Here is a 12891-nt window from a genome sequence, read left to right as displayed (position 1 = left end):
TGGTTTAAGGGGAAACATTTAAATGTTTTGGAATGGCCAAATCAAATCCCAGACCTCAATCCAATTGAGAATATGTGGTATGACTTAAAGATTGCTGTACACCAGCAGAACCCATCCAACTTGAAGGATCTGGAGCAGTTTTGCCTTGAAGAATGGGCAAAAATCCCAGTGGCGAGATGTGCCAAGCTTCTAGAGACATACTCCAAGAGACTTGCAGCTGTAATTGCTGCAAAAGGTGGCTCTACAAAGTATTGACTTTGAGGGGGTGAATAGTTAAGCATGCTCAAGTTTTCTGTTTCTCATCTTATTTCTTGTTTGTTTCAAAGTGGTAGGCATGTTGTGTAAATCAAATTATACAAAACCCCAAAAAATCAATTTTAATTCCAGTTTGTAAGGCAACAAAATGTGGTGGGTGAGTACTTTTGCAAGCCACTGTACACACACACACTAAGCACTGTTCTCAACTGTCACTGAGCTGGTGTGATCTCAATATACTACTTTATCTCCAGTCAGTTTTCCATCTAATTTAAAAAAGGGAAACCTGGTGAATATACTTGACTGCAGCGAAGGTCACACTAAAGTTGACTTCTGTAGACTGTGTGTGTGCAGAAACCTGTTAGACAAGGCTATTCATTTATTTTTGTTGTGTGTCAGCTGTGTAACACTTGTCCCTCCCTCCTGCAGGATCGCTTACCCCTGGCTGTTGTTGGTAGCAACACCATCATTGTGGTCAATGAGAAACGGGTGCGAGGGAGGCAGTACCCCTGGGGTGTGGCGGAAGGTGAGGAGTCATGGGTCAGAGGTCACAGTCAGGTACTGGCCTGGACACACACACACACACGCACCAGTCTTTGGGTGTTATTCAATATTAGCACAAACGTTGTCCTACACATACTGTTTAATTTGAAAGGTTTATGCCTGGAAGAAGTACAAGCTATCTCACCCTACTATGGGGTCAGTACATTATCCGGGAAACTGCACTCTTCTTATAGTTTGTACGTCTGTGTGTGTGTGTTGGGGGAAGTGCATCCGCAGGTGATGTTGATTTAGAGTGACAGTTCTGCTTTGCGCCATAGGCCTGCTCTGTGTCTCAATGCAAATGCTCACATTTCTATCAATCAAATGTATTTCAAGCCCTTCTTACATCAGTTGACGTACAGAAACCCAGCCTAAAACCCCAAACAGCAAACAATTCAGATGTAGAAGCACAGTTGCTAGGAAAAACTGCCTAGAAAGGCTGGAACCGAGGAAGAAACCTAGAGAGGAACCAGGCTATAAGGGGTGGCCAGTCCTCTTCTGGCTGTGCTGGGTGGAGATTATAACAGAACATGGCCAAGATGTTCAAATGGTCATAAATGACCAGCAGGGTCAGATAATAATAATCAGTGTTTGAAGAGGGTGCAACAGGTCACCACCTCAGTAGTAAATGTCAGTTGGCTTTTCATAGCCGATCATTCAGAGTATCTCTACCGCACCTGCTGTCTCTAGAGAGTTGAAAACAGCAGGTCTGGGACAAGGTAGCACGTCCGGAGAACAGGTCAGGGTTCCATAGCTGCAGGCAGAACAGTTGAAACTGGAGTAACAGCACGGCCAGGTGGACTAGGGACAGCAAGGAGTCATCAGGCCAGGTAGCCTTGAGGCATGGTCCTGTGAGTGAGGGAGATTTAAATTCACACAGGACACTGGGTAAGACAGGAGAAATTCTCCAGATATAATAGACTGACCCTAGCCCCCCAACACAAACTATTGCAGCATAAATACTGGAGGTTGATATAACCCCACCCATTTTGCCAAAGCACAGCCCCCACACCACTAGAGGGATATCTTCAACCACCAACTTACTATCCTGAGACGAGGCCAAGTATCGCCCACGGCACGAACCCGGGGGGGGCCAACCCAGACAAGAAGATCACGTTAGTGACTCAGCCCACTCAAGTGAAGCACCCCTCCTAGGGATGGCATGGAAGAGCACCAGTAAGCCAGTGACTCAGCCCCTGTAATAGTGTTTGAGGCAGAGAATCCCAGTGGAGAGAGAGGAACCGGCCAGGCAGAGACAGCCAGGGCGGTTTGTTGCTCCAGTGCCTTTCCGTTCACCTTCACACTCCTGGGCCACTCAATCATAGGACCTACTGAAGAGATAAGTATTCAATAAAGACTCTCACATGGATAGGCAGACAATTCCATAAAAATGTAGCTCTATAGGAGAAAGCCCTGCCTCCAGCTGTTTGCTTAGAAATTCTAGGGACAGTAAGGAGGCCTGCGTCTTGTGACCGTAGCGTATGTGTTGCTATGTACGGCAGGACCAAATCGGAAAGTTAGGTACGAGCAAGCCCATGTAATACTTTGTAGGTTAGCAGTAAAACCTTGAAATCAGCCTGAGCCGAAGCCAGCGTAGAGTCCCATCTATGTTTCTAGTTTCAGCTCACATAGTTGAAGTGACACAAGTATTTACATGGCTGCAAAAAGTGTTTTAAAATGTCACACTATTCCTATACTAAACATTAGATTACTAGAACCAGGTTAAGTTCAGTAGCCTCCTGCCCAACAGTTGACATTTAGGGGTATGTTGTGTTATCAACATAACATAACAAGTCTCTCTGGCCCTGTGTGTGTCTTGAGTGATAACTCTGTCTGCTAAAACTCAGCATTATCTACTGGTGACATAATGACCATGGAATGTTCTAAACAAATAGAGTAGCACTTATGTCATATTGCATACAGCGAACATGACATTTGTTAATGTAAAAAAAACACACAAAAAAGACAAACATTGAGATTGTATGACTGTTGCTATGTATCAACTTGTAACTATTTAGTTCTACTTCCACTCAATAGAACAGGCCCTTTAGATGGAGAGGTGTGTTTTGAGCAGGCAGTCCTGTATGTAGATGAGACGTGTTCTACTCAACAGGATATGTGTGTTCTGTTCTCTTTGATGCTAGACAGACAGAATGACAGGAAGCTGCAGGAGTGCCTTAGCACAAATAAAATGTTTTTCCACTACCTAAAAGAAAACGAATGCATCCGACTGAGAAATATGTGCACGCAGGAATGCAACAACTCCCTGGGAGAGATGATTTGAAAGAGGATAGGTTTACCATTTAACACACGGCTCCTGTTCATGCCTCTCTGCATCTCGTCTTCTTCACTCAAACATGTTAAGAACAGTTGTAAATTAGTCTACAATCTACAGCACTGGTCTTAGTCGAGTAGACATGTTTATGAAGTCTTCTGAACATTTACCTCATGACCCCAGCAGTCATCACCCCAGAGCTCAAATCACACACACATTAAATACCCTCTAACCCCATAACTTCATGTCCCCCCTCTGCTCCCCACTGTTTTCTACCGCAGCATGAGTATATGGTCAAATCAGTTGTAGCCTAAACTCTACAATTCAGATACAGCTCTTTATCTCTGTCTATGACCAGATAACAAGTCATGGTCTTTGATCTGTAATGAGTTGTGTGTGGCTGTAGTTCTGGATAAGACATAGTTGTGTGCTCTCGACTGGATGAACTGTGTGGTTACTACTACTAGAGAGTACCTCTGTGGTGGTTCCATGTTAACCGCCCATGGGGAGTGAGTTTTGGAATGTAAAAAATGTTTCAGGCACCATGTAAGTGTGTAAATATAGAGAGGGCGGGAGAGGGCGGGAGAGGGCAAGGCCACTCGTCAGCTTTGTGATCCACTCCCTACAGCAGTCAAACAGAAACCTCAGAGGAACTAGTGTATGTGGAAGAGTATGTGGTGTCTGGCACCACCCTGTGGCTGCTGACAATATTACACCCATACACTCCTCTCTGTCTCCTCCCCACAGCTCTCTAGGAAAAGATCTCAATTGCATCTTCCCTGGAGCTGAGCCTAGCTCTCTAGCACGCTCACTCTCCTGTGACTGCCACACCCCCTGTTGGCTACTGACTGTACTCTCTCTAACTCTTTCTCCTTTCTCTCTCGCTCTGCCTCGCTCTGTCTCGCTCTCTAGTGGAGAATGGAGAGCACTGTGACTTCACCATCCTGAGGAACATGCTCATCAGGTACCGTTACAGCACACACACTCTCCTCTGCATTATGGTCATGCTCCACTGAGTGTCCTGGTTTAAACGCTGCATGAGCAGTAGCAGATGGTAGGGAGATTATGGTGCCAGTTTTCAGTGCAATGTCATTCCTCACTGTTCTCTCTGACTGTTTAAATGGATTTTAGTGTCACTATCGTTTTTTACTGTAAAGTCTATTGCTGTGGTTAATTTTAGTTGAAATAAAGTTGTATTTGATTTCAGTGGTTCTGTCTTCTTGTTCCAGAACTTACATGTCATCTAAATAAAGTTTTAATTTGATTTTGATCCAGAACTCACATGCAGGACCTGAAAGACGTGACCAACAATGTCCACTATGAGAACTACCGCAGCAGGAAGCTAGCAGCCGTCACATACAACGGAGTGGACAGCAACAAGAACAAGGGACCAATGACCAAGTGAGTACTAACCAAAAGTTGACCAAAGGTGTTTGTATGTGGTTCTGTTTTCCATTTCTCTCCATTCCAGCCAGGTCTTCTGTAACAGCGTGGATGAAGGGAAGGAGATGAGGCCCTGCACTAACGCAATCCACTCCTCTGATCACAGGGACTAACAGTCATCTACACACAGCCCAGCATCTGGGCTGGATCTAACACAGTCTCATAAGCCTAAGCCACTGCTAATTCACAGCCAAGTATAGAGAACCTCACTAAAATGATGCACCGTAAAATCACAGTAACCATAAGCATTCAATAGCTAGCTAATAGCTCTCTAACGCACAGTCATCATAATATCAGCATGCTAAGTGTGTGTATGTTTCTGTTTTTTTTTAGATTTGACACAAATGAAGGCATGTAAGTGTCATTTCAGTTCTACAAGAACCCCTTGTTAGCTATGTTTCCATACTCTCCTCTCTGTTTTTCCATTGTACAGATATCTGTGTTGTTTAGAGATGCTGTTCTCTATTTGACGCTAGAGGCCCCTACCAGGTCATGAAATGGATGATATCATTCTACGGCACTCTAGCAAACTGCCCAGTCTTCATTGAATACTTGTTGGCAGAATAGTCTCCAATAGTCTTCCTGGAAAATCGTATTTGTTGTCCTGTGAAGGGGCTCTTGCTTTCTTTGAGCTTTCAGCGTCCGTACCAGTAGAGCTTGTTGGTGACTTGGCGTTCACTAACTCAGCGACGCAATGGCTTGGCTTTACTAACACAGACAGAAATGGCTATTGAACCGCTGGGTCTTCCTCTCCCATGTTCCTGCTCATCCTCCTCCGGGCATAAGTGTATGCAGGAGAGATCGTGACAGGAATTTCCACCCTGGCCCAAAGTCTGAGTTTGACTACTCTGGGGTGCAAGGCTTTAGACTGATGGATGTTGTGTGTGTGTGCACATGCCTCAACCCTGCAGGAGTCCATTGGCCCAGATGGAGGAGGAGAGGAGGGAGCACGTGGCCAAGATGATGAAGATGGAGATGGAAATGGAACAGGTGTTTGAGATGAAGGTCAAGGAGAAGATCCAGAAGCTCAAAGACTCTGAGCAAGAGGTACAGGAACCTAAAAGAACACCTTCACACCACTCAATCAAATCACTGAAATACTATGTTTGTTCCCATGTTTATTTGTGTATTTTCCGTACAGCAATCTCATTAAAAAGACGCACCACCGTTTTGAATGGTTAAATTGATTTAATTAACAGAAAGAGATAATAGGCCTTATCTTACCTGACGTTAACACTACAAAATGCATCATTAGTAATTCAAAATGGGTACAGTCCATAGAGGGCTTGAGCTGTCAATCAGAGGATGATTTAGAGGCAGACAGGAAGCCCATCACTGCAGCTCCAACACCCTCAGAATGGCTTCCAGTTTCTCATCAGAAAAGAGACACTGCTGGTCACTACTCCCAATCCAAAGTGGCAGGTATTTTAGTGGTTAGTGTTGGGCCAGTAAGCGAAAGATTGCTGGATCGAATCCCCAAGCTGACAAGGTAAAAATCTGTTCTGCCCCTGAACAAGGCAGTTAACCCACTGTTCCCCGGTAGGCTGTCATTGTAAGTAGGAATTTGTCCTTAACTGACTTACCTAGATAAATAAAGGTTCAATTTAAAAGCCTTTCTCCCCTCATGCTGCATGATTCTGTCTAGGGTCTATCGCACTGTGGCTCTGTAAAAGAGAAACATACTCCTCACCTCTGTGTACCAGTCAACCAGAAGGTTCTGCTCCTGCTCAGATGGCTGTGTGCTGCTCAGACGGCTGGCTGTGTTCAAGGAGAATGGTCACATGTCTGAGCTGGGATGTCCAGTACTGCTCACACTGCCAGAGACCCGGGCTGTCTCCTCAACCTCTGCTATCCATGATGCCATCCATGGTACAGCCTGGACAAAATGCTGGATGAAGTCACTCAAGCTTAGATAGGAGAAACAAGTCACGTCTAGTCTTGGGGTTTGCCACCAATCTGAGTTCCAAATCCACATCGGCGCCTTACAACCAAACATTCTAAATTCAAAACATTCTACTGAAGTTGCTCTATTTAATTGTGATATCATCATATTCAAATGTAAATGTATTCTTAGGATTTAGAATCACCAAGGGAACGGCAGAATGCTTTCAAATCATCACCAGCAGACATGATGAAATGTTTTAATATGGTCATAGCTGTGATTACATCATACTCAGTCAAACACACACATACTGTATATGCACACACACACACACACACACACACACACACACACACACACACACACACACACACACACACACACGACTCCAGCATGCAAATGATGCAAATTGTCCTGTCTGCAGCTCCAGCGGCGCCACGAGCAGATGAAGAAGAACCTGGAGGCCCAGCACAAGGAGCTGGAGGAGAAGAGACGCCAGCTGGAGGATGAGAAGAACAACTGGGAGGCACAGCAGAGGGTGCTGGAGCAACAGAAACTAGACTCCTCCAGGTACAACACACTACTACAACACATTTCTATACAACAGCATTACATGGAGTCATTTACATTTACATTTAAGTCATTTAGCAGACGCTCTTATCCAGAGCGACTTACAAAGTCAACCATGAACAATTATTCAACCTATTTATGTGGTGTTGTATAATACAGTATTTATTTTTCTACTCACCTCTTCCTGTACCTTCATAGAATATATGGAATATTACTTAGCGTCCATTTGTTGAGAAACAGACTTGTCTCAAAGTTTGGAGGAAAGGGTAGAGATCAAAACACACACCCTTTGAGACAATACACACCTGTTGAATGTCTGAAAACGGCACAGGGCTCAGCCAAAGTGCTCCTTGATATCACACACACCGTAGCCAATACTGTATATACAGCTCCTTATGAAGAGCTCTGCCTCTAAATCAACATAGCTCTCTCTCTCGCCCCTACAGGACCTTGGAAAAGAACAAAAAAAAGAAGATATTTTAAAAGTATTGCAGGAGAACCACCATGTAACAATGTACTAGTTGCCAATTTACCAGCCTGGACCGTCAGTTTGCCTGTCAACCAACAACCTGTTACTGATACTGTATGTGTGACGGAGCAGCGTGGTCTGTCTGGGGGAAGTTGGCTCTAACTGGAGGATAGAGGGAGAGAGGCTCCTCCATTAAACTCAAACTCACTTTCAGACAGACTCAGTCCTGGAAAATGCTATATCACTGTACTATTTCTCCTTTTATCCCTCTCTTTTTGGGCACATTAGATGGTTGTACAATCATGTTTTGTTGATCAGTGTGACACACAGAAAAACGATTTTAGAAAGGATTTTTTTCCCCACTTTAAACCCCAGAATGCCACAACTGTTTTTCTTTCACTTCCTTATTCTCTTTCTAGTTAGATGGCCTTGGAGACGGACTGCACTGCTATGTTGTAGTGTTCTATTTAACGCCAAATGACCAAACGGTGGAGCAGGAAGCTACTCACCTCAGGCTACTCACCTCAAGCTACTCACCTCAGGCGTTTTGTTTTGTAACGTTTTTGTTATTTAGTTGTCCCTTTTATTTTTGTAAGCCTGGTCCCAAAATGATATGCTCTTCTTCCATCCCTTGTCATTTAAATGATCTAGCCATGGACGGCGTGTTAGAACAATTGATTTATTATTTTTTTCTGTTTAAAATGTTTGGTTCTCTTATATTGGCCCTGCTACAGTAATCATTTGTTCATTATTCGTTTCATGTTTGTTTGCAGGCATTTTCCAGTCTGGTCATGGAGGTCTACTGTGCACACTGGATTTGACTCCAGCTGACACATAGTAGGCCCCCTTGACCACGGCTAGAGAACCCTGTTTTAGAAGACTGTGGGGAGGAATGCTTGGTTGTTGACTCAACCCGTTAACACAACCCTATTGTTGTTTACTTACAATTTCGAATAGCTGTAAATAAACAAGTCTATATTGACTGTAATAAACAACTGTGGGGTTCCCTTCCCAAACATCACATTTAACTCTTCATGTACTGCATCTCTATTTTTATTTGTCTTTTGTTTTGTTTTTATAGTCCCGTAATAAACTTGTGATACAACCCAGCGTAGTTTTATTGAAGGTTTTTGTGCAAATGGAAGGGAATTATTGTGGTAAGATGTGGCTTAGCTCACCCTTGAGTCAAATTACAAGCCATAAACTGTCTTCTGAGGTGTATATTGTCCTTCTCACCAAGATGCATGCTATATTTCACCAGCAGGGGGCAGTCAATAACTACTGACTCCATCATATCCCAGCAGGGATCATCAACTAAACTCAGCAAAAAAAGAAACTGCCCTTTTTCAGCACCCTGACTTCCAAAGATAATTTGCAACAATCCAAATAACTTCACCGATCTTCATTGTAAAGGGTTTAAACACTGTTTCCCATGCTTGTTCAATGAACCATAAACAATTAACGACCGTTCCACAGGTGTATGTTAAGACACTACCAGCTTACAGACGATAGGCAATTAAGGTCACAGTTATGAAAACGTAGGACACTAAAGAGGCCTTTCTACTGACTCTGGAAAAACACAAAAAGAAAGATGCCCAGGGTCCCTGCTCATCTGTGTGAGCGTGCCTTAGGCATGCTGCAAGGAAACATGACTGCAGATGTGGCCAGGGCAATAAATTGCAATGTCCGTACTGTGAGACGCCTAAGACAGTGCTACAGGACAGACAGCTGATCGTTCTCGCAGTGGCAGACCACGTGGAACAACACCTGCTCAGGATCGGTACATCCGAACATCACACCTGCGGAACAGGTACAGGATGGCAACAACAATTGTTCAAGTTACGCCATGAAAGCACAATCCCTCCATCAGTGCTCAGACTGTCCGCAATAGGCTGGGAGGCTGGACCAAGGGCTTGTAGGCCTGTTGTAAGGCAGGTCCTCACGAGACATCACCGGCAACATCGTCATCTATGGGCACAAACCCACCGTCACTGGACCAGACAGGACTGGCAAAAAGTGCTCTTCACTGACGAGTCATGGTTTTGTCTCACCAAGGGTGATGGTCGGATTCGTGTTTATCGTTGAAGGAATGAGCGTTACACCGAGGCCTGTACTCTGGAGCGGGATCGATTTGGAAGTGGAGGGTCCATCATGGTCTGGGGCGGTGTGTCACCGCATCGTCGGACTGAGCTTGTTATTGCAGGAAATCTCAATGCTGTGCTTTACAGGGAAGACATCCTCCTCCCTCATATGGCACCCTTCCTGCAGGCTCATCCTGACATGACCCTCCAGCATGACAATGCCACCAGCAAGACAGGAATGTCAGTGTTCTGCCATGTCCGGCGAAGAGCCCGGATCTCAATCCCATTGAGCACGTCTGGGATCGGAGGGTGAGTGCTAGGGCCTTTCCCCCCAGAAATGTCCGGGAACTTGCAGGTGCCTTGGTGCAAGGTAACATATCACAGCAAGAACTAGCAAATCTGGTGCAGTCCATGAGGAGATGCATTGCAGTACTTAATGCAGCTGGTGGCCACACCAGATACTGACTGTTACTTCGGATTTTCAACCCCCCCCCCCCCTTTGTTCAGGGACACATTCCATTTCTGTTAGTCACATGTCTGTGGAACTTGTTCAGTTTGTCTCAGTTGTTGAATCTTATGTTCATACAAGTATTTGCACATGTTAAGTTTGCAGAAAATAAATGCAGTTGACACAGGAAGTTTCTTTTTTTGCTGAGTTTAGATTCAGTCAAGTACAGAGAACCTCACTAAAATGATGCACTGTAATATCACAGTAACCACCAGCATTCATTAGCTAATAGCTCTCTCACGCACGGTCATCATATCAGCATGCTAAGTATGTGTATGTTAATGTTTTTTTTTAGATTTGACACAAATGAAGGCATGTAAGTGTCAAATCAAATGTATTTATATAGCCCTTCGTACATCAGCTGATATCTCAAAGTGCTGTACAGAAATCCAGCCTAAAACCCCAAACAGCAAGCAATGCAGGTGTAGAAGCACGGTGGCTAGGAAAAACTCCCCAGTGTCATTTCAGTTCTTCAAGAACCCCTTGTTAGCTATGTTTCCATACTCTCCTCTCTGTTTTTGCCTCATACAGATATGTGTTGTTTAGAGATGCTGTTCTCTATTTGACACTAGAGGCCAGGTCATGAAATAGATATCATTCTATGGCACTCTAGCAAACTGCCCAGTCTTCATTGAATGCTTGTTGGTAGAATAGTCTCTAATAGTTGTCCTGTGTTTAGGCTCTTGCTTGCTTCGTGAGCTTCACTCAGCATCCGTACCAGTAGAGCTTGTTGGTGGCTTTGCTAACACAGGCAGAAATGGCTATTGAATCGCTGGGTCTTCCACACTCAGGGCCTTCCCCTGTCCGTCCTCCTCCAGGCATAAGTGTATGCAAGAGATCGTGACAGGAATTTCCACCCTGGCCCAAAGTCTGAGTTTGACTACACTGGGCTGGGGTGCAAGGCTTTAAACTGATGGATGTGTGTACACATGCCGAAACCCTGCAGGACTCCCCTGGCCCAGATCGAGGGAGCATGTGGCCAAGATGGAAATGAAACAGGTGTTTGAGATGAAGATCCAGAAGCTCAAAGACTGAGCAAGAGGTACAGGGACCTAACAGAACACCTTCACACCACTCAATCAATTCACTGAAATACTCTGTTTGTTCCCATGTTTATTTGTGTATTTTCTGTACAGCAATCTCACTAAAAAGACGCACCACCGTTTTGAATGGTTAAATTGATTTAATTAACAGAAAGAGATAATAGGCCTTATCTTACCTGACGTTAACACTACAAAATGCATCATTAGTAATTCAAAATGGGTACAGTCCATAGAGGGCTTGAGCTGTCAATCAGAGGATGATTTAGAGGCAGACAGGAAGCCCATCACTGCAGCTCCAACACCCTCAGAATGGCTTCCAGTTTCTCATCAGAAAAGAGACACTGCTGGTCACTCCTCCCAATCCAAAGTGGCAGGTATTTTAGTGGTTAGAGTCTAGTGGTTAGAGTGTTGGGCCAGTAAGCGAAAGATTGCTGGATCGAATCCCCGAGCTGACAAGGTAAAAATCTGTTGTTCTGCCCCTGAACAAGGCAGTTAACCCACTGTTCCCCGGTAGGCCGTCATTGTAAGTAGGAATTTGTTATTAACTGACGTACCTAGTTAAATAAAGGTTCAATTTAAAAGCCTTTCTCCCCTCATGCTGCATGATTCTGTCTAGGGTCTATCGCACTGTCGCTCTGTAAAAGAGAAACATACTCCTCACCTCTGTGTACCAGTCAACCAGAAGGTTCTGCTCCTGCTCAGACGGGTGCTGGCTGTGTTCAAGGAGAATGGTCACATGTCTGAGTTGGGATGTCCAGTACTGCTCACACTGCCAGAGACCCGGGCTGTCTCCCTCAACCTCTGCTATCCATGATGCCATCCATGGTACAGCCTGGACAAAATGCTGGATGAAGTCACTCAAGCTTAGATAGGAGAGACAGGTCACGTCTAGTCTTGGGGTGTTGCCACCAAACATTCTAAATTCAAAACATTCTGCTGAAGTTGCTCTATTTAATTGTGATCTCATCATATTCAAATGTAAATGTATTCTTAGGATTTAGAATCACCAAGGGAACGGAAGAATGCTTTCAAATCATCACTGACTGACTCTTAGCAACATACGTGATGAAACGTTATAATATGTTCATAGCTGTGATTACATTTATAGGGTGCGTTCATAAATTCACTCTGTCTATCTACTCTATTTCAGAGCACTTTTGTCTGAGTGTGCCAGAGCACAGAATAACTGATGCATTTGCGAAAGCTCAACACCCGTTGAATATGACCGGTGTTAACGTCATTAAATTGTTGCTAGCAGCACAGTTAGTCACCAATGCACCGGATAACATGAAAACAACCTAACCCAGCTCTGCTAGGGCGAGTAAAATGATCAGAGTGAGCTGTTCTCTCATTTGTGTCTGGAAGTAGCACGCAAGGTCTGCCAACGTTGGCCAGTTAGCTCGGGTGCTTGACAGCCGTTGTGAGGGCAGGACGCTCGGATCAACCCTACTCCTCCGCCAGAGCGTCCAGGGTGCGCTCTGAACGCTCCGAGAGCGAAACGCTCTGAATTTAGAAACAGGTAATCTGACAACGCTCTGAATTTACGAATGTCCAAAGCGCACCCTGGCACTTCAGATTTAATTACAAATACACCCTCAGACACACACACGTACTGTGAATGCACATGCGCGCGCACACATACGACTCCAGCCATGCAAATCGTGCAAACTGTCCTGCGTTCTGTCTGCAGTTCCAGCCGCGCCACGAGCAGAAGGAGAGTAACCTAGAGGCACAGCAGAGGGTGCTGGAGCAACAGAAACTAGACTCCTCCAGGTACAACACACTACTACAACACATACATTTCTATACAACAGCATTACAT

At 44.7% G+C, this 12891-nt stretch overlaps 1 protein-coding gene across 2 annotated transcripts in view; it reads left to right on the top strand.

Annotated features, from left to right (window-relative positions):
* LOC124043351 (septin-7) overlaps positions 1 to 8547 on the top strand; it is a 49166-nt gene extending 40619 nt beyond the window's left edge. Inside the window, exons 9-15 of one of the 2 annotated variants that reach the window (XM_046361880.1) lie at positions 685 to 781; positions 3986 to 4037; positions 4349 to 4474; positions 4850 to 4870; positions 5428 to 5563; positions 6823 to 6968; positions 7415 to 8547. In XM_046361880.1, the coding sequence (XP_046217836.1) occupies positions 685 to 781; positions 3986 to 4037; positions 4349 to 4474; positions 4850 to 4870; positions 5428 to 5563; positions 6823 to 6968; positions 7415 to 7451 (615 nt within the window). In that variant the 3' untranslated portion in view covers positions 7452 to 8547. The remainder of the gene's footprint in view (positions 1 to 684; positions 782 to 3985; positions 4038 to 4348; positions 4475 to 4849; positions 4871 to 5427; positions 5564 to 6822; positions 6969 to 7414) is intronic. The other variant, XM_046361881.1, reaches the window with a different exon arrangement.
* Positions 8548 to 12891: the final 4344 nt, after the last annotated feature.

The sequence above is a fragment of the Oncorhynchus gorbuscha genome, linkage group LG09 (genome assembly GCF_021184085.1).
Source record: "Oncorhynchus gorbuscha isolate QuinsamMale2020 ecotype Even-year linkage group LG09, OgorEven_v1.0, whole genome shotgun sequence".
In the NCBI taxonomy this organism is placed as follows: domain Eukaryota; kingdom Metazoa; phylum Chordata; class Actinopteri; order Salmoniformes; family Salmonidae; genus Oncorhynchus; species Oncorhynchus gorbuscha.
This window is presented reverse-complemented; position numbering and strand designations above follow the sequence as displayed.